General features: G+C 44.6%; 2 protein-coding genes across 8 annotated transcripts in view; one reads left to right on the top strand and one right to left on the bottom strand.

The window, feature by feature from the left end:
- The window catches only part of NASP (nuclear autoantigenic sperm protein), a 41,633-nt gene extending 23,256 nt beyond the window's left edge, over positions 1–18,377 (top strand). Inside the window, exons 2-15 of one of the 2 annotated variants that reach the window (XM_025856345.2) lie at positions 131–181; positions 3,262–3,372; positions 5,798–5,878; positions 7,608–7,717; positions 8,420–9,430; positions 14,305–14,384; positions 14,754–14,839; positions 14,956–15,029; positions 15,585–15,773; positions 15,894–16,060; positions 16,687–16,743; positions 16,833–16,910; positions 17,592–17,720; positions 18,189–18,377. In XM_025856345.2, coding sequence (XP_025712130.1) covers positions 131–181; positions 3,262–3,372; positions 5,798–5,878; positions 7,608–7,717; positions 8,420–9,430; positions 14,305–14,384; positions 14,754–14,839; positions 14,956–15,029; positions 15,585–15,773; positions 15,894–16,060; positions 16,687–16,743; positions 16,833–16,910; positions 17,592–17,720; positions 18,189–18,269 — 2,305 coding nt within the window. In that variant the 3' untranslated portion in view covers positions 18,270–18,377. The remainder of the gene's footprint in view (positions 1–130; positions 182–3,261; positions 3,373–5,797; positions 5,879–7,607; positions 7,718–8,419; positions 9,431–14,304; positions 14,385–14,753; positions 14,840–14,955; positions 15,030–15,584; positions 15,774–15,893; positions 16,061–16,686; positions 16,744–16,832; positions 16,911–17,591; positions 17,721–18,188) is intronic. The other variant, XM_025856344.2, reaches the window with a different exon arrangement.
- On the bottom strand, positions 5,798–24,593 carry CCDC17 (coiled-coil domain containing 17). 6 transcript variants are annotated; one of them, XR_012381241.1, is made up of 14 exons: positions 23,807–24,588; positions 23,624–23,698; positions 23,298–23,520; positions 23,024–23,186; positions 22,720–22,803; positions 22,514–22,632; positions 22,150–22,266; positions 21,772–21,917; positions 21,568–21,665; positions 21,217–21,420; positions 20,854–21,064; positions 20,640–20,783; positions 11,582–20,433; positions 5,798–11,551 (listed from the first exon to the last, which is right to left on the bottom strand). XR_012381241.1 is itself a non-coding variant. In XM_073902684.1 (13 exons), exons 3-13 carry the CDS (start codon positions 23,488–23,490, stop codon positions 20,326–20,328), a joined length of 1,587 nt encoding a protein of 528 aa, XP_073758785.1. In that variant the 5' UTR covers positions 23,491–23,520; positions 23,624–23,727; positions 23,807–24,588; the 3' UTR covers positions 5,798–20,325. The 6 variants fall into 6 exon arrangements, 5 of the variants coding, with proteins under 5 accessions (XP_073758785.1, XP_073758782.1, XP_073758784.1 ...); XM_073902684.1 differs by having other exon boundaries at positions 5,798–20,433; positions 23,624–23,727; XM_073902681.1 differs by having other exon boundaries at positions 5,798–20,433.
- Positions 24,594–25,094: the final 501 nt, after the last annotated feature.

The raw sequence follows: 25,094 nt of genomic DNA, 5'->3' as shown, positions 1-25,094 counted from the left end.
AAGATATTTATATCCTATTGGGCATTTAATAAATGATAGCTCTATTATGGCTTTATGTTTTTCTTTATTTAATTTTCAGGCTTAAAATGGCCTTCCTTTTAATTATTTTTCCCTTAATTTTTCATTACAGGATTGAAGAAGATGCTCCTGCTCCTTCTACCTCTGCAGATAAAGTGGAGAGGTAAGATTATTTACAGGGTACAGATTTATATCTGGAACATAAACATTATATCTGGAACATAAGTTTAAGGGCAGTATTTTATTTATTTAAAGATTTGATTTATTTGGTAGAGAGGGAGAGGAAGCACAAGCAGGGGAGTGGCGGGTAGATGGGAGGGAAAAGCACACTCCCTGCTGAGCAGGGAGTCTGATGTGGGGCTCGATCCCAGAACCCTGGGGTCGTGACTTGAGCTGAAGGCAGACCTGATTGAGCCACTCAGGTGCCCCAAAGGGCAGTATTATTATTATTTTTTTTTTTTTAAGATTTTATTTATTTGAGAGAGAGAGCGAGCACATGAGAGGGGATAGGGTCGGAGGGAGAAGCAGACTCCCTGCTGAGCAGGGAGCCTGATGCGGGACTCGATCCTGGGACTCCAGGATCATGACCTGAGCCGAAGGCAGTGGCTTAACCAGCTGAGCCACCCAGGCGCCCAGGGCAGTATTATTTTTGATAGATAACAGTTAGGACTGAATATTGAGGGGGAGCCTGGGTGGCTCAGTCGTTAAATGTCTGCCTTTGGCTCAGGTCATGATCCCAGGGTCCTGGGATCCAGACCCGCATCGGGCTTCCTGCTCCACGGGAAGCCTGCTCCTCCCTCTCCCACTCCCCCTGCTTGTGTTGCCTCTCTCACTGGGTCTCTCTCTCTCAAATAAATAAATAAAATCTTTAAAAAAAAAAAAAAAGACAATATTGAGGTACTTGTCTATTATTTATTTATTTATTTATTTAAGATGTTTATTATTTGAGACAGAGAGAGCACATGAGAGGGGGGAGGGTCAGAGGGAGAAGCAGACTCCCTGCTGAGCAAGGAGCCCGATGTGGGACTTGATCCAGGGACTGCAGGATCATGACCTGAGCTGGAGGCAGTTGCTTAACCAACTGAGCCACCTAGGCGCCCACTTGTCTGTAATTTAAAGTATGGAGTCCTGACAAGGATGTCTCTAGGTTTTTCACATTTGATTAAAATATTAGAATTGAAAGTTCTCCTTATTTGTTACATGCCTGGCAAATGCTAACCTATTCTTTCTTTGAATACTTCTGATTTAGATCTCAATTTTGTAAGGTTGCCATTTTCAATTTTATGTTATTCTAGTTTAAAAGTTCTAAATTTTATATTAGGCCCACATCTACTTCCACATAACTTCCCCTCTTGATATGACTATGGTTCTGAACCTGAGGTAAGCATAATAGTTAACTAGGATGCTTATCCAAAAGGTAGATTGATGGGTTGCATCCCTAGAGATTTTGTTAAGCTTGAGGTAGAATTCAGGCTTGTGTGTTTTTTAATAAAACTTCCTGATAATTCCTAAGTTCACTTCCTGATAATTCCTAAGTTCACAATCACTGTTCTAAATTCTGTTTATTCCTTCTGCAGAATATCTGCATGTTTTTATTCATTGTTTTTTGTAAATGCATATATACATATGTATGCTACACACACACACACACACACACACACACACACACACACACACACACACGAAGATTTATTTTTTTGGGAGAGAGAGTACGAGCATACCAGTGGTGGGGAGGAGCATTCATTGTTTTTTTGTAAATGCATATATACATATGTATGCTACACACACACACACACACACACACACACACACACACACACGAAGATTTATTTTTTTGGGAGAGAGAATACGAGCATACCAGTGGTGGGGAGGAGCAGAGGGAAAGAATCTTCAAGCCGACTCCCCACTGAGCATGGAGCCTGTCTTGGGGCTGGATCCCACAACCTGTGAAATGATGACCTGAGTTGAAACCAAGGGTAGTTGGACACTTAACTGAGCCACCCAGGTGCCCATATATATATATATATATATATATATATAAACATAAAGCCATAATAGAGCTATCATTTATTAAATGATATATATATATATATATATTTAAAAGTTACCTCTACAGCCAATGTGGGTCTTAAACTCAACAACCCTGAGATTAAGAGTCTTATGCTCTACAGACTGAGCCAGTTAGGTGCCCCAGTTTTATGGTTTTCAGTCTGTAATCCAGGGATACCTGGGTGGCTCAGTCATTTAAGCATCTGTCTTCGGCTTAGGTCACAATCCCAGGGTCCTGGGATTGAGCCCCGCATCGGGCTCCCTGATCAGTGGGGAGCCTGCTTCTCTCTCTTCCTTGGGCCCCCACTGCTTCCCTGCTTGTGCTCTCTCTTTTTCTCTGAGAAATAAATAAAAATTACAGTCTATAATCCACTTGGAGTTAATTTTTGTATGTGGTATGATAATAATGTTGAGGTTTACTTTTTTGCATGTGGATATCCAATTATTCCAGCACCATTTGTTGAAAAGATTATTTTTTCTGCATTGAATTGTCTTGGTACCTTTGTCAGAATTTCAAGTGATTGTATATGTGGATCTGTTTTTGTACTCTGTTCCATTTCATCTATGTGTGTTTATTTATGTCAGTTCCACATATTATATTAAATTGAGATCACTGTCTTTTGCCCTGTCTACCTAACTGTTTCTTTTGTTTGTTTTTTAAGATTTTATTTATTTGACAGAGAGAGACACGGTGAGAGAGGGAACACAAGCAGGGAGAGAGGGAGAGGCAGGCTTCCCGTGGAGCAGGGAGCCCGATGCAGGGCTTGATCCCAGGATCCTGGGATCATGACCTGAGCCGAAGGCAGATGCTTAACGACTGAGCCACCCAGGCGCCCCTACCTATGTGTTTCTTGATTTATTTTTCTTAGAGGTAGTACAACTTGCTCTATGAATATATGGTTCTTTCATGATTTTTTTTTTGTTTGTTGCTTAATTAGCAAATATTTATAGTAACATAAAATATAGGTTTTTGTGAGTAGATAAACCTTTCAAAGAAAATCTAGTAAAGCTCTTGAATGTTGCTTTATGATTTCTTTTGCTTTTATAGTGAAAAATGTGAGTTAGCTAAACCTTGCTGGAGTGGTCAGAGGTTTAAAGAAGTTAAAATACAATGGTTTATAAATGTAACAGGTATTTAAAAAATGTTGATTTTAAAAAGTATTTGACATTTGAAAAATACCACTTTTCTTGCAGTCTGGATGTGGATAATGAAGCTAAGAAACTGTTGGGTTTAGGACAGAAACATCTGGTGATGGGGGATATTCCAGCAGCTGTCAATGCATTCCAGGAAGCAGCTAGTCTTTTGTAAGTACTGTGTTTTGCTATGATGTGCTATATTGTGTTTGTTAAAAAGGTTGTCTTTTGGGTGGGGATGGATTTTTAAAAAATTGGATGTTTTTCATGTGCAAGTTTATTCCTGTAACTAACGATAAGACTTGCATATCACAGAGCATTCTCACTTTTTTTTCCCCCTAAGTAAGGTAGTTTGTTTTTCAGGCACCAGTAGTTAGGGTGACCAGTTCATCCTACTTTGTTCTGGGACTTTTTTTTTTTAAAGATTTTATTTATTTATTTGACAGACACAGCGAGAGAGGGAACACAAGCAGGGAGAGAGCGGGAGAGGGAGAAGCAGGCTTCCCGCGGAGCAGGGAGCCTGACGCGGGGCTAGATCCCAGGACCCTGGGATCATGACCTGAGCCAAAGACAGACGCTTAACTACTGAGCCACCCAGGCGCCCCTAAAATCTAAGTTGTTTTTTTTTTTTTTTAAGATTTTATTTAATTATTTGACAGAGACACAGCGAGAGAGGGAACACAAGCAGGGGGAGTGGGAGAGGGAGAAGCGGGCTTCCCGCTGAGCAGGGAGTCTGATCTGGGGTTCGATCCCAGGACCCTGGGATCATGACCTGAGCCGAAGGCAGACGCTTAACGACTAAGCCACCCAGGTGCCCCTGAAATCTAAGTTTTTAAGAATAACCAGAAACATACTTCTTAGCTTATTTTCTTATCAGATATCTAGAGATCCGTATTTTCACTGTCCTGCCTTTAAGGATATTTAGGGGGAAAATTTGACATGCATTATTCTAATCTAGTAGATTATACTTAAACATAACCCTCATAATACTTTGTGCTTAGTTTCTCTAGTTATTCTCACTAGGCAGTAAAAGCCCTTAGCTGGACTGACTTTGCATGACTTCTTCCAGTCCTTTCCTTCATGAAAACTAGTCTCCTTACTCTATGTAAAGTACCTCCTCCTTCCATTTATCACACTTGTGATTTGTTTCCCTTTCCCTCTTTTCTGTCTGGATATTAATAGCTAAAACTTAGGTATAGTGCTGTTTGTATTTCTAAGCATTGTTTTAAATACTTTTACAGGCATTATTAATTCAATTCTTAGAATAGATCTTTGAACAGTTCTTAACATTTCTATTTTATAGATGAGAAAACTAAGGCACTGAGTATAAGGTTTATACAGCTAGTTAAGGTTTAGAGGTGGGATTCGAATACAGGCAGTCTGACTCCAGAGAATAAGTTCTTAAATCTAATAACATGATGTCTTTCCATATACCTCATTCATCCTTTAGGTCCCTGCCAAAGGTCCTTTAACTGTTCTGGCCCATACTGACACTCATGTTATAGCAGGAGAAATACCTATTAATGTAGTTTGGCTCTGAGATTATATACTATAACTGCAGCAAATTGATGTCAGTTGGAACATACATATATATAGAGAAAGACCAGGTAATATATTGACTTCATACATTGTGTGTATGTGCGCGCGGGTGCACGCACCCACATGCTTTTTAAAAAAAATTTTCTTTAAAGTAGGCTTCATGCCCAACTTGGAGCCCAACATGTGGCTATGTTTGTTTGTTTTTAAGAGATTTTATTTATTTATTTCACAGGGCACACAAGTAGGCAGAGCAGCAGGCAGAGGGAGAGGGAGAAGCAGGCTCCCTGCTGAGCAGAGAGCCCGATGCGATGATGCGGGGCGATGCGGGGCTCGATCCTGGGACCCTGGGGTCATGACCTGAGCTGAAGGCAGACACTTAACTGGAGCCACCCAGGCGCCCCTTGTTGTTGTTGTTTTTGTTTTTTTTTTTAAAGATTTTATTTGACAGATAGAGCAGGAACACAAGCGGGGGGAGCAGCAGAGGGAGAGGGAGAAGCAGGCTTCCTGCTGAGCAGGGAGCCTGATGGCAGGGCTCAATCCTAGGACCCTGGGATCATGACCTGAGCCGAAGGCAGGTGCTTAACGACTGAGTCGCCCAGGCACACCCCACTTGTTTGTTTTTAAAGATTTTATTTATTTGAGAGAGAGAGGGAGCAGGAGCAGGAGGAGGGGCAGAGGGAGAGGAAAAGCAGATTCCCCGCTGAGCGCAGAACCTGATATAGGGCTCAGTCCTGGGACCCTGAGATGACGTGAGCCGAAGTCAGACGACTCAGCTACCCAGGCACCCCACAATGTGGGGCTTTAAACTCATAGCCCTGAGATCAAGACCTGAGCTGAGATCAAGGGTCGGACCCTTAACTGAGTCACCCAGGCGCCCCATACATTGTTTTTTAAAGTCCCTTTGAACTTGACTTGAAAGCAAGAAGAAAGGGGAGTATTGGTTTCCTAGAAGGATGTGTCACTGAAGAAATACCATTTTATAATTCAGAGAGCTAGAAATAAGTATTTTTGATTAAACGTTAATTCAGGTCTTATTAGATGTTTATTTTCTTTGTAGAGGTAAGAAGTATGGAGAGACTGCTAATGAGTGTGGAGAAGCCTTCTTTTACTATGGGAAATCACTTCTGGAGTTGGCAAGGTATGTCTTTCAAGCCGCAGGGGCTTTTGTTTTGTTTTTTGTTTTGTTTCTTTAAAGGTTTATTTGAGAGCGAGTGAGCGGAGGGGTGGTGGTGGAGGGAGAGGGGGAGAATCCTTAGGCAGAAATTCCACCTTGAGCTTGGAGCCTGATGTGGGGCTCCATCTCACAACCCTGAGATCATAACCTGAGCCGAAATCAACAGTCCGACTTGTTTTTAAGTAGGGTGTTTTGTATCACATTAGTGGTCTATTTAAAACTTTATAAGTTTCTTTGCTTTCCAGGATTATTTACTAGCTTTGAGATTCATATGAGCTGGGTGAGTCTGCTTTTACTAAGAAAGGGGGTTTAGAAGGAACATGAAATATTGATGGAAGTTTTGGAAGGCACTTGATGTAGATTAAACTTATGCTTGGGTTTTAACTTTTGGGTTTTTTTTTTTTTTTTAAGATTTTATTTATTTGACAGCAAGAGAGGGAACACAAGCAGGGGGAGTGGGAGAGGGAGAAGCAGGCTTCCCGCTGAGCAGGGAGCCCGACCCGGGGCTCGATCCCAGGACCCTGGGATCATGACTTGAGCCGAAGGCAGACTCTCAATGACTGAGCCACCCAGGCGCCCCATCTTTTGGGGTCTTCTAAAAAAAGAAGAAGAGTTCTTTTCTATTAGTGAATGGTCATAGTTTATTTTTGGACCATAAAGTCCAGTATAAGAGAACTTTTAAAAGCACTCTCAGCATAAAACAGTCATCCTTAACAAGGACTTAATGAAGGACAGTTTGTAAACAATAGCATATGAGAATGTCTAGTAAATAAAACCAGTGGTTTTTTTTTTAATTTTTTTTTTTTAAGATTTTATTTGTTTTTTTTTGACAGAGAGAGACAGAGAGAGAGAGGGAACACAAGCAGCGGGGAGTGGGAGAGGGAGAAGCAGGCTCCCTGCTGAGCAGGGAGCCCAATGTAGGGCTCGATCGAAGGATCCTAGGATCACCACCTGAGCCGAAGGCAGATGCTTAATGATTGAGCCACCCAGGTGCCCCAAAACCAGTAGTCTTTTTTTTTTTAAATATATTTTTTTAAAGATTTTATTTATTCACTCATGAGAGACGGAGAGAGAGGAGAGAGAAGCAGAGGGAGAAGCAGGCTCCCAAGGAGCAGGGAGCCCGATGCAGGACTCGATCCCAGGACCCCGGGATCATGACCTGAGCCGAAGGCAGATGCTTAACCATCTGAGCCACCCAGGCGCCCCAAACCAGTAGTCTTAACTATTGGAAAGTTGTTGTGTATTTTCCACTGGAGTTTATTAACCAGAACAACATTTTGAGGGTACACAAACTAGCAGATGTTTTGTGGCTCATTTAATCTCAATTCTGGTAAGTTTTCTAATTTTGTAGATCATTCTGATTGTCATGAAAGTCTTTCCAGAATGTTTTAAAGCCAACTAAAGAAATATGGGTGGATGTGAAGCTTGGGAAATATTATGGCCTTATTGTAGAGTGAATATTGATCTTATCTTTTTGACAGTAGTCATTAGTGCTTTTTAGGTGGTGGGATGAAGGGTATGCTTTTTTCTTTCAGTGCTTTTACTGCCTTAATTTATATTAGTTTTGATCACTGCTTTTCTTCCATAAATACTTAAAGTTTATAATCTCTGCACTTGATTGCTTTTTGGTCTTAGAAAAACTGTTAGGTTCTAGCCATCATACCTTTAGTGCTTTCTCCTTTTGTTCTCCTAGAATGGAGAATGGTGTGTTGGGAAATGCCCTGGAAGGTGTGCATGTGGAAGAGGAGGAAGGAGAAAAAACAGAAGACGAATCTCTGGTAGAAAATAATGATAACATAGATGGTATGTGGAGTTGCCTGTGACATTCAGGAGATGCGACGTATATTTCTTATGTACCAATGATGGGACTAGGGCTCTCCCTATCCTGGATGGTCTCTCCTAAGTTGTCTGGGGTGATACATGCATCTGGTGGAGACTACAGTGGAGATAGCCAATTAACTGAAACTGAGAGCAGGGTTTTATAAAAGGAAAACTTAATTTCCCCAATAAATGTTGTTATTTAAATTGTTATTTTAAATACCTAACAACCTTAAATATTTTTTGATGCAAATTTTAAGTCTGTACAGCTCAGTTATTTTAATAGCAGTGCTTTTGGAGTCTTTTTACATTTTTTGTGTCTAAGAAAATTAAATGTTAAATTCTAAGTGGAATTTAGCTACTAGAGTTTTACATATTAGATGGAGGTTTATAATGTTTAGAGGAGAGCAAAAAGCTTGGCATCTCTTAACCTAACTGATAATCAGAATGCTCAAGTAAAACAATATCTCACTTAAGGAGCTTGGGTTTCCTTTGCAATAAGTTGCTCTGCTATCTGGGACTTTTCCCTTTGCTTTTTCTCAAGGGGACAGATAGTTTTTAGGCCATCTGCTAAAATTTAAGCCAGGCTGTTTGAGGTTTTAAAGGGAATGTATTTTTAGTTTCCATTTATGCCTTGATCACTAAATTCGAAGACATGTTTATGCTTCATGTTCTTTAACCATGTAGAGGAAGCAAGGGAAGAGTTGAGAGAACAGGTTTATGACGCCATGGGAGAAAAAGAAGAAGCAAAAAAACCAGAAGACCAGTCTCTGGTAAAGCCTGAAATTGATAAAGAGCAGGAGACTGAGATGGAGAAGGGTGGAAGAGAAGACATGGATATAAGTGAGCCTGCAGAGGAGGAACTACAGGAAAAAGTTGAATCCACTCCAGATCAGTTAACTGAAACCACTGAGGCAAAAGAAATAGCAGCACCAGAAGGACTGAATGAAGCCAAGGTCACTTCTGGGAAGCCAGAACAGGAAGTACCAGATACTGGGGAAGGAAAATCAGTTTGTGGAACTGATGTCCAAGAAGAATGCAGAGAAAAAGGAGGTCAGGAGAAGGAGGGAGAAGTAATTGTGAGCATAGAGGAGAAGCCAAAAGAAGCTTCAGGAGAGCAGCCTGTTACAGCTCTCGAAAAGCAGAGTACTGCAGTGGAGGCAGAAGCAGAGCCTATAGATTCAACAGTCAAGCCAGTGGATATGGGTGGGGATGAGCCAAAGGAGCAGGTAGCTGCCTCTGAAAATGAGCCAGGAAAGGCTGTTCTTGAGCAGCTGGTAGGGCAAGAAGTGCCTCCTGCTGAAGAGTCACCAGAGGTGACAATAGCAGAGGCCTCAGCTGCAGAAGCTGGGTCAGAAGTCTCTGAGAAGCCTGGGCAGGAGGCCACAGTTCTCCCTAAGGATGGTACAGTCAATGGACTGTCAGCTGCAGGAGGTCAGACTCCTGTTGAACAACAGACTAATGCAGAAGGACTGACAGAAACAAAAGATGGCACAGGACTAGAGGAGAAGGTCAGGGCAGAGTTGGTTCCTAGCCAGGAGGAGACTAAGCTGCCCATAGAAGAGTCTGAGGCAGCTGGAGATGGGGTTGAGACCAAGGTAGCCTGGGGGGCTACTGAGAAATCCCCTGAAGACAAAGTTAAGATAGCTGCTAATGAAGAAACACAAGAGAGAGAAGAACAGATGAAAGAGGGTGAAGGTAACCGGGATATGCAAGAGCTGCAGTGGGTGGAGTACATTTCTGGATTTGACTCACACTAATCATGGGTAAAAGTCAGCCTTCCATTCAGGATTTTCCGTCTGCCTTTGGATTAGGAAAGGGCTAAATGAAAATGGGGATAGTTTAAGAAGATTGTGATAAGTTGAGCAAGTTAAATCAAAAGCAAGTCTTCAGCTGGCTTATAAACTAACGCTTTTACTAACTGCAAAATAGGCCTTCTCTGTGATTTCTGAGACTTGGCTAGCTGTCAGTAACCTGTACCATACTAGCCAATAGAGGTGGATGGGGGCTGGTGGGGTAGGTAGGGAAATAGTGGGCTAGGCTGGCAGAGAATGCTGAATGGATGTTCACTTGCATGCCTCTGGATTATTTATTTTACTGTTCACATGGTTCCTATTCTCTGCTTTAGGAAGCAGGATTAGAGCAGTAGAATCCAGTGAATTGGTACACTTAAGCAGGCATGCCATTTAAATGAAGGCAGTTAACACAGTGAAAGAATTCTGATGACCCTCTTTTACTTTTAGTCTTCAGGAAGTGTTTAGAGGCTTATTTACATTAGTTTTAAATTAGCCCCCTCCAAAAGATAACAAAAAACCTAACCATTAGCCCTCTTGCTGCTTTCCCCCTCATTTCATGCTTGCTTTGGCTGCTAAACTGAAGGTTTTGTTACTAAGAACGTTATAAAGTGTGGATGCTTTGCGTAGTATTATTGGTCTAATTTTGATTCAATTCCATCAAGATGTATAAGCCTCTAATTAGCAATTACATAATTGGCACGTCTGACTTGAGTTGTACTATCATTTGAGGATTCTACTGTCTGTAAGGCTCATCTAATGTTGGTATTAATAACCACAGGTATAGTCTAGTTAATAGTTACCACTTTGTATAATTGACAGACTTAAGAGTTCTGTTTAGTTTTAGATTTTCAAAGACCCACTATTCAGTATTTGCAGCTCATTCTGGTAAACTACAATCTACCTATGTGCAGGTCCTTGTACTCCAGCCAGCATAGGCATGGTAACTAGAAGTGAATTGGCTAAATGGTAGCGCCATTGGGCTGCTTGTTGGGTTTTAGGAGTTTTTTATGGAAAAAGCACACGACTGAATTCTTCAGTTTTTAAAAAACTACCATGTCTTAATCTTTAATGATAGTGATCAAAGTTAGTAAGAAGTTCTGCTGGCTCTTTTAAGTTGGACTTTGAATAATAAGCTACAGTAGAGAGGTCCTATTTCTCCAGTTCAAAAACTATTCATTTGGATCATAAAGCAAAATTGTTACAGCTCTCCCACATACTTGTTTTTTTTTTTTTTTTTATTTGACAGAGAGAGGGAACATAAGCAGGGGGAGTGGGAGAGGGAGAAGCAGGCTCCCCGCGCAGCATGGAGCCCAATGTAGGCCCAGTGTAGGCTCAATCCTAGGACCTGAGCCGAAGGCAGACGCTTAACAGCTGAGCCACCCAGGTGCTCCCACATACATTATTTTTGATTCCAAAATAATACTATTTAGTAGGTAGTATTACTCCACTTAGAGCCATGAGGAAATTGAGGCTTAGGGGTTATGTTACTTGTTTAGGGTCAAACACACCAAGTCATAGAACTAGAATCAGACTCTAGATGTGACATGAATGTATGTTCTTCCCAAGCCTGCCTCACAGTGAGGAAGGTGACTTTTTATCTCCTCCCTTAACCCACCTCTTATCAGAAACTTTCTGGTCACTATTTTTTTTAAAGATTTATTTACTTGCGAGAGTGAGGCAGGGAGAAACTTTAGCAGACTGCGCTCAGCACAGAGCCCGATGTGGGGCTTGATCTCCTGACCCTGGGATCACGACCTGAGCCAAAACCAAGAGTCAGATTCTTAAATGACTGTGCCACTCAGGCGTCCCTCTGGTCATTCTTTTTAAAGTACTTATAAAAGCCTAGGAGTCTTCAGTTGCATTTTTTTTTTTAGTATGTGCCCTGGGTACCGTGCTGCTCATAAAGAAGGTACAGTTTTCCATATTTTACAAATGAAGAAATGGCAGAAAGAGCTTAAGTAATTTGCCCTGGTCACACAGCCAATACGGGGAGGGCTGAGGTACCCAAACCTGGTTCTAAGGCCTAAACTTTTTTTCCCCCTTCTTCTAAGGCCTAAACTTTTTTTTTTTTTTTAAAGATTTAATTTATTTATTTGACACAGAGAGAGAGACAGCTAGAGAGGGAACACAAGCAGGGGGAGTGGGAGAGGGAGAAGCAGGCTTCCCGCTGAGCAGGGAGCCCGATGTGGGGCTCGATCCCAGGACCCTGAGACCATGACCTGAGCCAAAGGCAGACGCTTAATGACTGAGCCACCCAGGTGCCCCTAAGGCCTAAACTTTTATTCTTTGTGCTCTGTTCCACTTTATGTGGCAGCACTTGCCTGCAAAAAATCTTATAAGTGGTATTCTCTCTCAAATCTTTTTTTTTTTTTATTTTATTTTTAAGTAATCTCTGTACCCAATGTGGGGCTTGAACCCATAACCCTCAGATCAAGAGTCACATGCTTTACTGACTGAGCCAGCCAGGCTCCCCAGAGGTTTTCTCTTAAAATCCCATTTCTTACCACCTCTCAGGCTGTCCATATCCCTAATAAAGATAATTGGTCTGTTGTTTTATAAGTGTTATGCTAGATATGATTGGTAAGTGAACAAAGTTTTTAAATTGTAGGCACAGAGCTTGCCATGCTTAGACTATACTGGTCAATCTGTAGTGTTTCCCTGACTTAAGAGGGCTAGGATAACCAGAGAATCAGCAGATTGTCTCTAAGAGGAATTTTTCTTTGCACTATCCTGTGCCCTTAACTTTTGAACAGGCTACAAATCAGAGAAATGGTATAAAGCTGTGTATCCATTTTTCCAAAGGATGGTAATAGGCATGCTACAAAGAAGATTCCATTTTAACAGATCACTTCACTGAGGACATCAGGGCATTCCCATTAATACCTGGGTATAGGTTACCAGGTTGGAAAGTGTTGTTTTAAAGTAATGGCTTTCTCATTAACCTAACTTTCTTCTCACCATTCCATGAAGGTAGTACAGATTTCTCAAAGGAAACAAGTATTTTTCTCAGATTATCGTAAGAATTTTATTTTAAAAATTTGATGTAAAACTCAGTAAGATTTTAATCTAATTAGATGTCACCTGGCATTTTGGCATGAGTAGGAACAGATACCAGATTATTTAAGAATATAGACTAACAATACACATTTTGTCAATTTTTCCTACAAATTAGGAAGGTAAAATGTTTGTTGCATAGATTTACCTCATCCGTCTTGAGAATGGGCCTCATTGTCAGAGTTAATAAAACCACCCATCTAGTCTGACAGGGTACTAAGTATACAGATAACTTGGAAATTTGGGTACAGAAAGATAATGGTATATGATGGTGGGTATTTATTTTAGAAACACTAAATTATATGGTCAACAGGGGAAGAGTGAGTCATTTGATAAAACCTGTTTGCTATAGAGGTCAGTTAACTTGTAACTGGTTCTTAGAGGAATTTTTTTGTTGTTTTTTGGTTTTTGTTCTAAAGATTTTATTTTTATTTATTCATGAGAGAAAGAGAGAGAGAGAGAGAGGCAGAGGGAGAAGCAGGCTCCCAAGGAGCAGGGAGCCCAATGCGAAACTCGATCCCAGGACCCTGGGATCATGACCTGAGCCGAAGGCAGACGCTTAACCATCTGAGCCACCCAGGCGCCCAGGAATTTTTTTTTTTTTTTAATTTTATTTTTAAGTAATCTCTATACCCAGCATGTGGCTCGAGCTCGCAACACTGAGATCAAGAGTTGCATGCTCCACTATCCGAGCCAGCCAGGTGCCCTTCTTACAGGACTTTGTCTTTACTAATTTATAATGTTTAGGAATTTTCTGTGCCTATTCCCATTCTTAAGCAGTATTGCTAAAGATAAAAGTCCTTTAGCCTGACTTCATGGCTCTAAGGCCTAATTGCATATTTATGTTCCCATAATAGCTTGTTAGGAAGATGGTATTTTAGCTCTTTTGCTTGCGTTAAAAATGTTTAATGAAAGGTGGCAGAGGTAGGCGCATTATACCCAATTCATGAATTGTTACGTGCCCCCAAAAGCCCATTTTTAATCCTATGACATTTTGAACTTCTAAGTGGTGCGTAGAGCTATTTATTAGCAGCCTGTCCTTAAAGGCAGTTGACTTGTGAATATATGTCAGTATGGTGAAATAGTGTGTCAATATGGTTGCAAATTTTAACATTATACTGGAGTAAAAACAATTGGTTGTGGTACTGCTTACTCAATTCTCTGTACATGCTAGAGCTGGCTGGAGTCTATGGCATGCTCATTGGTGAGAGTTGGTAAGGACTATGCTTTTCTCTCCACAGCTGTGTTGTGGGAAAGCTAGTCTCTTGAGCATTCTTGCTCTGAATGGACTGGGGTAATTTAACTTTTTGTACTTTCTCAGCATGTTAGTGTTATATAACAAATGGCTGCTTAAAGACACCAGGAACACTGGCTGAGTTCTTCAACTGCTTCTGGCTAAGTATATGGGAGCTTCTACAATAAGAATACAGTAGCTAATCTGTCCTGATCTGAATGATCAAATTGACTTTTAGAAGAGAAACGTACAGCCTTCTGATCACTGAAGGTGTAAACCACACACTGTAAGATTATACAATCTAAATCTAGGTTACACTTGAATTAGACTGTAATCACTGGCTTTATATTCAGTTCAAATATTAACTGACTTAGCATCTGGCCTGTTCTACTCAGAATATAGGTTGACAGGCATTTATTGGAATCTCTTGAGTACTTAGAAGGAAGATATCCTTAGTATTCTCAATACTGAGGAATTTTTGCTTACAGAAACTGAAGGCTCAGAAGAGGAGGATAAAGAAAATGACAAGGCTGAAGAAACACCAAATGAATCACTTCTTGAAAACAAGGTAAATTATTATTTGTTTAGTATCATCTTCTTATTGTAGGACTGTAGCTTACTAGGGTAGGTGTGATTATCATAGTCATTTCTTGGTTGGGGATTGGGGACTCTTTGTTCATGCCTGGAATACACAGATCCGTTTAATCCGAGGATGTTCTGATGGGACCCAACACGTCACTGTTAGATATCACTGACATAGGTGATGACTTCGGATAGAAGGATTATAGGGACCCATTCTGTAGGTTTTAGGGAGAAAGTCCAAATTTTGAATCATATCATGTGGTTATTTTTTAAGCTGTATTACGCATTTAGATTTGTGATAAGATTCCTGTCTTATACTTCTGCCTAATACCAATGATTTGGATATACTTTTTAGTCTCTTCAAGAAAATGAAGAGGAGGAGATCGGGAATCTAGAACTTGCCTGGGATATGCTGGATTTAGCAAAGATCATTTTTAAAAGGTAATACTTTTCAGTGTTTCTAGGCTTAGGTTGGGAGTTTGGAGCTTGGAAATAGAATATCAGTTAGGTTTGGACAAATGCTATTAAGGTTTCTGATAATCTTTTCCTTCTTTCAGGCAAGAAACAAAAGAAGCTCAGCTTTATGCTGCACAGGCCCATCTTAAACTTGGAGAAGTTAGTGTTGAATCTGGTAATACATTTTCCATTTTACTCTTTCCTTTAATGTGCCCCCCCCCCCCAGTTTTTCCTCTAATTCCTTAAAATTCAGCTTGATTGATCATAAGTTGTGGGCAATTGGCTTTTTTTTTTTTAGATTTTATTTCTTAGAGCACAAGTAGGGGGAGGGGCGGAGGGAGAGGGAGACACAGGCTCCCTGCCGAGCAAGGAGTCTGATGTGGGGCTCCATACCAGGACCCTGAGATCATGACCTGAGTGGAAGGCAGATGCTTAACTGACTGAGCCAGCCACCTAGGCACCCCTGGCAATTGGCTTTAAAAGGACAGTTGGTTTGGGTTCCTGTAGTTCCTAGAATAGTGAACCATCTCTTCTGAAGTTCTTCAGTAGGGTTTTTTTTTTTCCCCCTCCCCAGTTAGATATTTTTTTTTTTTTATAATAGTTCAATGTCCTGGAGATGCTACAAAGAAATGTAATTTAAAACAGGAGAGCATTCCTGTAGAATGGTCTACAATTTGGAAGTATTATATATTAAATGCTGTCCATTTGCTTGCTATTCTTTTTTCATTAGAGAATTATGTCCAAGCTGTGGAGGAGTTCCAGGCTTGCCTAAACCTGCAAGAGCAGTACCTGGAAGCCCATGATCGTCTCCTTGCAGAGACCCATTACCAGCTGGGCTTGGCCTATGGGTATAACTCTCAGTATGATGAGGCAGTGGCACAGTTCAGCAAATCTATTGAAGTCATTGAGAAGAGAATGGGTGAGTGAGCATCAGCTATTTGACGATAAGCTTGACTGGATCCGGTAATCGACAATATGAAAAAAAAAATGGATCCTTTGGTGGTAACTATTACTGATCACTTCAGCCTGTTCTTTGTAGCTGTACTAAGTGAGCAGTTGAAGGAGGCTGAAGGATCATCTACTGAATATGAGAAAGAAATTGAGGAACTGAAGGAACTGCTACCTGAAATTAGAGAGAAGATAGAAGATGCAAAGGACTCCCAGCGTAGTGGGAATGTAGCTGAATTGGCTCTGAAAGCCACTCTGGTTGGTTTGGTTTCCTTTTGAAGTTTGGATAATGGCATGGTTGATGTTGTTGGAAGACATCATGGTATTAGTGTTCTATTTGCCTAGGAACCGTGATACGGTTTCCAGGGAGTTGGTGGTCAGAAGGAATATGAGAATTTATCTAGTTATTCCTATTAAGTAGTATAATGCTTAAGAGAATATGCTCTGGAGCCAGACTGGGTTAAGGTTATATATCTGCTACTTACTATGTGTGACTATGGACAGGTTACTTAACATTTATTTGCCTTAGTTGACTCATTTGTAAAATGGGGATCATAGTATCTGTATGTTAAAATACTTCTGACAGTACAAATAGTATTTGCTTAATAAATGTAAGCTATTACTTCCATCTCTGAGAACTCCTCTGTATAGATAGTGCCACAGGTGATGATATGGATGGGTTAATTTAATATTTACCCTGTGCCTAAGCTCCTGGTTTGGGGGTGGTGAGTGCAGGTAGAGGGGGGTGGAATGATATTGCTAGTATATGGAGGCCCACTAGTATTTGAGGTCTTAGTTTGGATGGTAGGTACCTGTTGTAGGTGTGTGGGTGACCTGGTGGGTTCTCTCCTGGGACCCACTTGGGTCTGTCACCTCTCGCACAGGTGGAGAGCTCTACTTCAGGTTTCACTCCTAGTGGAGGAGGCACTTCAGTCTCCATGGTGAGTATTCAGGTGATTTTTGTCACTTGATATTAGGCTTTTTTGTGTCGTGTCTAGTTGTACATTGCTAACAAAGTCCTTTTTGTCAGGTTGCCAGTAGAAAATCAACGGATGGTGCTTCCTCATCAAATTGTGTGAGTGATATCTCCCACCTTGTCAGAAAGAAGGTAAATCTACATGTGCTCATTTCTTTTCTGTTTTCTTTCCAGTTTGCTTTTTGTTTTGTTTTTTGCTTCAAATGATACACCAGGAATACATTCCTTAATATTTGGTGCAATAAGACATTCATTTTGCAAAGTTGGTGAGGATTTGAATGAAGGTAGTTTTCACTTGACTATGTCTTCTAACAGTTTTCCAGGCCACTTTTGGCCCAGGACTATCAGGAAAGCAGCTGAGAAGAATCAGCTCAGCTTGCAAAGCTGGCGGGTTTTCTTTGACAGTAGTCATTCAGCAGCAGACCTGCCGATACTCTTAGGAGTCCATCTTCTGCCTACAATTACAGTCGTTTTTTTCCTCTTGTGGGAGACTGATTGCTTTGTGTCCTGATTTATAAACTTGGGGTTTGGTTACTATTCAGATCTACTACTCACCCTCACCCCACCCTCCCCCTAGAGAGGCTGGATTGGTATGTTGTGGCTGACCAATTGATTGTACTGAGCACAGGTTGACGTCTGCTTCCTGTGGCCATGGGAGAGACCCTGAGAGCCGTGGATACCGGTGTTCAGGATCTCTGCACCATGGGGTGGCAGCAGTGGGGGAGGAGAGGAATGAAGGGGTTTTTAAAAACTTTTGCAGTACTTTTAAAAACATTCAGCACATTTGTGAAGCGTTCCCAATTCTGTCTTCAGAGGAAACCAGAGGAAGAGAGTCCCCGAAAAGATGATGCAAAGAAAGCGAAACAAGAGCTAGAGGTGAATGGAGGCAGTGGGGATGCCGTCTCCAGTGGAAATGAAGTTTCAGAAAACATGGAGGAGGAGGTGGGCAGTTAAGAGGGCTTGGACTCTTGCCTTATTTCCCCTTGTTCTCAGGCCCTGGGGAAACTAGTCCTTCTAAGTGCATGTTCCTCACCTTGAGCCTGTTCGGATTACTTGTATGCAACCCTCATAGAAACAGTGTGCAGGAAACTGGTTATGGAATGTAGGATATCTCATTGACGAATGGCAACTATACACACAGCACAGGTCCCACTCTAAAGAATGTGTGAGAAGGCACTTAATTGGCAAGACCATTGAGTGATTTCTGCTTGCTCCCTTTCCAAGTACCGTATGAACACTGGCTCCATCAGCCCTATTAGAGAGACTTTAGGAAATGGGCTATTAGTAGTGTAGGGAGCAAAGCAGGCTTTAGGAGACCTGTTCACTTTCTCTAATGCCTACTCAGTTGTGTAAAGACAGAACGGCTTAAACTAGGGTCATTTATGCGCAGGCTCCCTATTTATCTTCCAGGCTGAGAATCAGGCTGAAAGCCGGGCAGCAGTGGAGGGGACAGTGGAGGCCGGAGCCACAGTTGAAAGCACTGCATGTTAAGAGAGGGCGCAGAGCCTTCCTCCTGAGGGAAAGTGTTTTTGTATATAATGTATTTTTTCACTTTGGGGGGCCTCTTTTTGTATAACTTCAATAAAGATTGTAAGCAAAGGCTGAGGCTTTGATGATTTTTTTTCTTAAATATACTGGCTGAATCTGTGCCTTGGAGCACTCTGGGTTTGATATAGTTGTCAAAGGTACTCACTCCCCCTGCCCCTTTCTGTACTGATCTCTGTTGGAAGTTCCCATCCAAGTTCCTGTCGGTCTAATGTGGAGGCAATCAAATCAAGCATAGCCAGGCTCTTTGTTTTCTAATGGTGCTATATCTTTTCCATTTTAAATACAAACCTTCAGTGGTGCTGTCCCCATGATGGGGGCTACAAAAACAAGACTTGGTAAAGATCTTGCTCTTTGGTGCTGATACTGTTTGGTGGACTTTGTGAACTGATAACCACCTGAGCCAGGCCTTGAGTGATAACTGTTACCCATCTAGTCTCCAATTGGGGTCAATAATTCTGTCCTGGAAAAAGAACTGAAGAAAACTTGTGAGGGGGAGGGGTGGGGGAAAGTGATCCTTGAGGAAAACTGGTCTGCTAACTGTAGAGAATTGAGCTTTCTGGTTTGAAAGTGGCTTGAGGGACTGGACACGTGGGATGTGGTTGGAGGAATTTGTGGGGAGGCTGGCTGGTGGAGTTTTGTTTTCTGTACAGAAAGGCTGGAATATATCTTATAACTTGAATCTAAATTGTTACCCATCTGCAGTTTTGACCTCTCAAATAAAGATGCTAAAAAATGCTCCTGGTCTGGACTTGTGTTTAAAGGTCTCCCAGGGTGCCTGGGTGGCTCAGTTGGTTAAGCGACTGCCTTCAGCTCAGGTCATGACCCTGGAGTCCCGGGATCGAGTCCCTCATCGGGCTCCCTGCTCGGGGGGGGAGTCTGCTTCTCCCTCTGACCTTCTCCCCTCTCATGTTCTCTCTCTTAAATAAAATCTTAAAAAAAATCTTCCAGTGGGATCCCAAACTACCTGAAGCATTTCAGTGTGGGATGTGGGGTTGAAAGGTAGAAACTGGCCCACCAGTCCAGTCAAAGGGTGCTCAGGATACTGATATTAAAGCCATCCCACTGGGGATGTTCAGGGTGCAAGGCTAGTGGGAGACCCTCCCTGCCTGAGCTGCCTCAGCCCTGACCCTTAGTTTAAGAACCTGTTAAATACCAGTTACTATTGATCTGAATTCCAAACCGTGCCTGCCCTACATTACCTAAAGGGAGTTAGTAATTCTGACCACCCATAGGGTTACTTTGCTGCACTAGACAGACAGTAGGTCAGAACCTGCCATTTGACTATTGAATGTCAGTCAGTTTTCCAGTTTATATTTTACTTCCTAAATAGAGAAAATGGAATTTTTCTGGGCTGGTTATGGTAACTCATGGCTGTAGAAATCTTTGGCTTTGAACTTCTTGAAGATGCCCTTGTATTGCATGTTCCAAGTCCTGAGGATTTTAGGCCTTTGAACTTTGGATTGCACTGGGTTCTGGGGATAGGCCCAATATCAAATTTTAGCCAGATTTCTAAGTGTATAAGGTATGGGAGGAGCTCCTAGTTCACGGGGACCTTTATAGCCTGGAAGGCTTCCCGGAGGATGTCCTGAACGAAGTGTGGCAACAAGATGGGCTTTAGCGCAAAAAAAGGTAAGTTTTTGAAATTCCTTTAACAAATTAGAGTGCCCCCTGCTTATCTTTCAAAGAATTTATATTCCAGGCAATACTGAAAATACCTGACATCCATTTAATCCTCACATCTGTTTTACAAGAGGAAAACTGATAAAGGCCAAGTATTTGTGGAAGGTGGTAAAGCTGTGATTGGACCTCCTATTTTGAGCTTGTATCTGCTATTTGCTTCTAGACCCTCTTGAGAACGTGTAGTAGTAAAGCTGCAGGTCTGGCAACAAGCCTCATCTAAGTCCTAGTTCTGAGCCTGTTAAGCTACTCATGACCACATTCTCCTAGATTCAGAAAGCCAGAGGGGGTGGGTCAAAGCTGTGATGAGGGCCCAAACCATCTATCTTTGACTCTGCTGCTGAGGGGGCTCTTCTGCAGGAGGAGGAGGGTCAACAAAGCCAGCTTTTGGGGCAAGGGAGCTTGCTTCCAGTGCAGGTGACTTGGGTATCTGTGGAACAGGAAGAAGTGTATCTTTAGCAAGAGGTTTGTATCTTGACTACCTAATGTAAACCAAGTAAACCTTATTGTGCAGCTGATTTCCTTATCTGTTTACATAATTACTTTGTAAGGATGTATGAGAAAGGAGTTAATTCACAGAAACTACTTGGAACACGCAGGTAAACAAATGCTAGCAATTAACCACACCAATCACACCTGCAGTATCCCTAGCTTTAGGTGGTCCCTCAGCGGAGGTAGGTACTGGTACTCCTGGGCACTTGCTGGGTTGATCTCGGCCAGTGTCTGGACACCTTCATCTCTTGCATTAACCAGTCGTAGAAAGAGCTCAACCTCACCTACCTGCAGAGAGTTGAAATGGTACTGCATCTGTACCTGGAGGGGAGGAGATCCAGTCCCTGTCCACACTCACCTGGGGAATCCCATTCAACTGTCCAGGGGTAAGGCTGGGGTCCAGAGGAAGGGCCCGAAGTGGAAGACGCCAACGGCCACTTCGCACCCTTTGATCCCGGTCAAATAGCACCAATGAGGCCCAAGCCTTTGGCTGTGGTTCCCTAGCCCATGCCAGCCCCTGCCAGGCCTGTAGCTCACAGACCAGGGCTGCTGATGGTGAAGGTGGCAGCCTAGAACAACCGAAACTATGTCAGAAGCCAGAACTGTTTTTCCCTGGACAGCTCTGGGAGCCAGTGGCCCTGTATACAGATGGAAAACAGCAGAATGAGGGAAAAGCCTCAATTGTGACAAAAGGCATCCAAGTCAATCTCCACCTACTGACCTGGGTACGGGCTGCCTGCTGGCAAGGATGGCACAGTTGCCCGTGGGCCCAGGAGCTGGAGGTGGGGGCAAGCAAAGGGCTGGGGGCAATGCTGTGGCCCCTCCTGTGTCCTGTCCGTCTCGTGTCAGGCCAGTCGTGAGTTGCACCCAAATCCAAGAAGCCTCAAGGCCCCGAAGGAAGTCATAGAAAATGACCAGCCCTGCCCTGAAGAACACAGGTCTCAGGGGGCACCTATACAACGCCCCCCATCCCTTCCCCTCACCCTGTCAGTTCCCCAATCCTAGCTCTTCCTAGTGGGTCTCTCTCCTTAATCAGAAGGGATGACCAAGTCACAGGGGGAGCAGGCCTCACCCAGGGTCATAGGGTGCAGGGCCCAGAACGTCAGGAGCCGGCAGGAGAAAGTATGGATCCAGGCCAGGGTTCCTGGTCAGGGTGCCAGGAACCTGCAGCTGTGGGTGGGGTAAGAGTGGACTCCTGCGGAGAGCCTCCTCGGCGCCCATGCTTCCCCAGCTACACAAAACAGAGCTGCCCCGGCCCCAACCCCTGGGTCCTCACGGCCTTTTCTGTGCCACTCAACAGGATGCCTGTGGAGTGTGGATGGGGCGGTAGCGGGGGAGCCACCGGCGGCGGGAGGCGCGGGGGATCTTCCCTCCTCCCCAGGCGTCGGGGGGGATTCACCACGGGTCGAGGCTCGCTAGGCCCTGGGAGCAGAGAGTTAAGAGTAGGGCATCTCTGAGCAGGACGCAGCAAGTAACAGGGCCGAGATACCCTTTCCCGGAGAGCCGAACTCACACGCACGGACACCTGGAGATGCGCGAGGGCAGGAACGGGCAGGGCCACAAACACACGCCTCATTCTCCACCCTCCAACCCCTTCCTTGGGCTCAGCCTGCTGGGGAGAGCTAAGTGGTGTGGGACGAGGGTGCTCGCTAACCCCAGGACGCAGGGCCTGCGTCCCTCTGCATCTGCAAGGCCAGGATTTCTGCCTCCAGGCGCCGGTTTTCGGCTTCCACCACTAGAAGCTCCCCCAGTGCGGCACCTGCCCGTCTTCCTGCGATGAGAAAGTCCCACCCGTCACCTCTGGCCTCTGGTAACCAGCTGGTGCAATCCTGAGCAGCTCTCCAGCTTTACGTCTCTCTGGACAAGGCTGAACTTGCCAGGTAACATTCTAGCCATTGCCACAAAGACCACCCAAGTTTTCCACCTTCAGGTGGTCCCCACTGCCAAAGACGCCCCCCTCAACCGCCCTTTTCTCCTCCCAGGATTAAGACCACCGCTTCCGAGGCCGTCCTGTTCACCTCTGCAGGTCCGCAGCCGCCGCAGCTCCAGCGCTGATGCCTCCACCTGCAACTGACATATCTGGCCCAGAAGGCCGGGGTTCCGGCCCCCGCCTCGAACGTAGGCCTCACGCAGGGCCCTAGGGAGGGAACAGGGGACAAGAAGGCAGCGTCTTTCCAGGACTGATTAGCGCTTCGCCCATGCCGCCCCGGGCCCCGGGCCTCACCCGATCTCGGCAGCCAGAGTCCCTGGGTTGGCCTGTAGCACCGGACAACAGAGTTCTGCCTCTCGCAAGGCGTTGAGCCGGGTCCTGGGGCCGGGGGGCCAGCCGCGCGGAGAAGTTGCGGATCCAGAGGCCCGGCCTCCGGAAGCCCCGCCCCTTCCCGACAGAACACGTGCGGCCTTCCAGCTGCGCGGGCGCCTACGCTTCCCGGGCCCCGCCCTCCGGAGGCTCCCGCCGCGGCTCCGCCCCCAGACCGGGACCAGCCCCCAGCCCCGCTCTGCCGCGCTCTGAATACCCCGGGTCTCACCCAGGCTCCGGCTGTAGCTGCTGAACGTGCGCACCTAGCACTTCTAGAGCTCCCCGCGTTCGCCCGGCTTCTGCCCGGAGTTCTCGAAGCTCCCGCTCCAGACCGAAAAGGCGTGATATTCCGCCCCGGGTCTGGGCCAAACCTTGGAGGCGTTGGCTCAATTCTGAGGCGTTAAGGTACCGAGTCGCAAAGAGTCCGACAAACTCAAAGCCAAAGGGAGAGGGGCGGGGAGGGCTCGTAAATCCCCCCCCACGCCCCGGTCCATTTCCCTCACCCTCGCTGCGTCGCTCCAGGGCCCGGCTCTGTGACTCCGTCTCCGCCACCCGCTTTGCGTGAGTCCCCTGCAGCGCCCGAAGCCGCTCGCCAGGGTTTCCAGCAGCTTCGGGGGTGGGGCCCTGAGTCTTCACCTCAGTTTGGCTCCGGGGCCCTTCTAATCCCCTGGAGACCTCTGTTATCCAGGGTCGCATTTCCTGTAGGTACAGCCGCAGTCGCTGCACCTGGAGATAGCGGACTCCGTGACCTCCTTGACCCATGATCTGAGTGACCTGTAGGCCTAGGGAGGTTGCTAAATTTGGAGCGGGTGGGGAAAGCCCGGAGTACCTCTTCTGTTAGCTTCTTAGTAGCCAATTTGCTGGCCTCCTGCTCTGGGAGGCCCTGGTGTTCTTGTGGCACCACCTGGCGACAGGGTGTGGGGATGAAATATCCTGAGGGTCAGAGTTGCTTGAAAACCCACCCATGTGGCCACAGAGGCGGCCCTTTTGAGAAGTGGGCTCCAGGTGTTACCTCTCGGGTCGGACGGCCAATGCAGAAGCGCTGAGTGTGGGTGGCCAACAGCTCCCAGGAGCGGAAAACCATGTCACAGGACCCACAGAACAGGAGCCCTGGCTCCCCAGAGTAGGCCATGGGAGCGGACCCCTTTCCTGACATGCCAGCCAGGACCTGCAAGAGACAGGACAGAGAGCAGGGGAAGGGAAAGGAGGATGAAACAAAGCCAGAGGCAGAGCGGAAAGGCCAGGTTTACTGAGTTTACAAGATTAAGTTTATGTTTGGGGAGGAGACTTAGCTCCCTGGGCAGCAACTACAGGTCTAGGCAGGCCTGGAGCATGGGTGGGGAAAGGCTGGTCACCTCTGGGAGGAGCCCCTGGCTTGAGAAAGTGTCATAATGTCTGCTCCACCTCAATCCATAAGCGTGGGCAAGTCCCTTTTCACACTACATCTTGGTTTCTCTGCCTTACATTATGTAAAGGGGGACAAATGGCTGCCTCCTAGACTAGCTGGGCCCCTGTCGCATAGTCATCACTGGTCATTGAACAGTCTCTGGCAGGGAAGTATCATCTTGTTCATTCTTGTTTTGCCCAAGTTACCCAAGGTAGTGTTTTCCGTTCTAGGGAACACCTGGGAGAGGAAGCAGTCTGCCCTTTTGGGCTTTCTGCCAGGAATCTTCTTTCCCCTAGGCTGAAAAGCTTTCCCTTGCACTCTGCCCCTCGGGAAGCAACCACAGCTTTTGTATTACCAAGTCACACCAAAGCTAGCAGTTTTTCCCTAGTCCCGATTTCCTTGGGCGGGGGGGGGGGGGTTGTTTTGTTTGGCTAGAGAGGGATGATAATTAGCACAGCCCAAGGAATTAAAGTTCTGGGAGAACACAATGAATCTATCAGATGAGGGAATCAAATATAGAAAGGTACCCCTTCATTCAAGTCTGACCAGGAGACTTTTGTGCTGATCAGATCTCTGCCACCTCCCCAAATATACGTATCCATCAGGAGCTCTGAGTTAGCCCCATGTTTCTCAACAAACTCCCTTTTCTAAACAAGACAGGGACTTAACGGTAGCAACCCCCTCACCATGTAAGGCCAAGGTGTGACCAGCAACAGGTTACAAGTGTTTCAAAGCATGTGATCTCAGCCAGCTTAATTCCAAGCAAGAAAAAGGGCACATTTTTAAGAAATTTGTTTTGTGAAAGCTAGTAAGTGGCAAAGCTCAACACCCCACTGGCAGGATATCTCTATCTCAGACAACTTCTCACTTCCAGTTTAATACTTTTGCAACTATATTCATTTTATAGTATTTC

This window comes from Callorhinus ursinus, unplaced genomic scaffold (genome assembly GCF_003265705.2).
Source record: "Callorhinus ursinus isolate GAN/ISIS: 27379988/994484 unplaced genomic scaffold, GSC_fseal_2.0 scaffold18, whole genome shotgun sequence".
NCBI lineage: Eukaryota > Metazoa > Chordata > Mammalia > Carnivora > Otariidae > Callorhinus > Callorhinus ursinus.
This window is presented reverse-complemented; position numbering and strand designations above follow the sequence as displayed.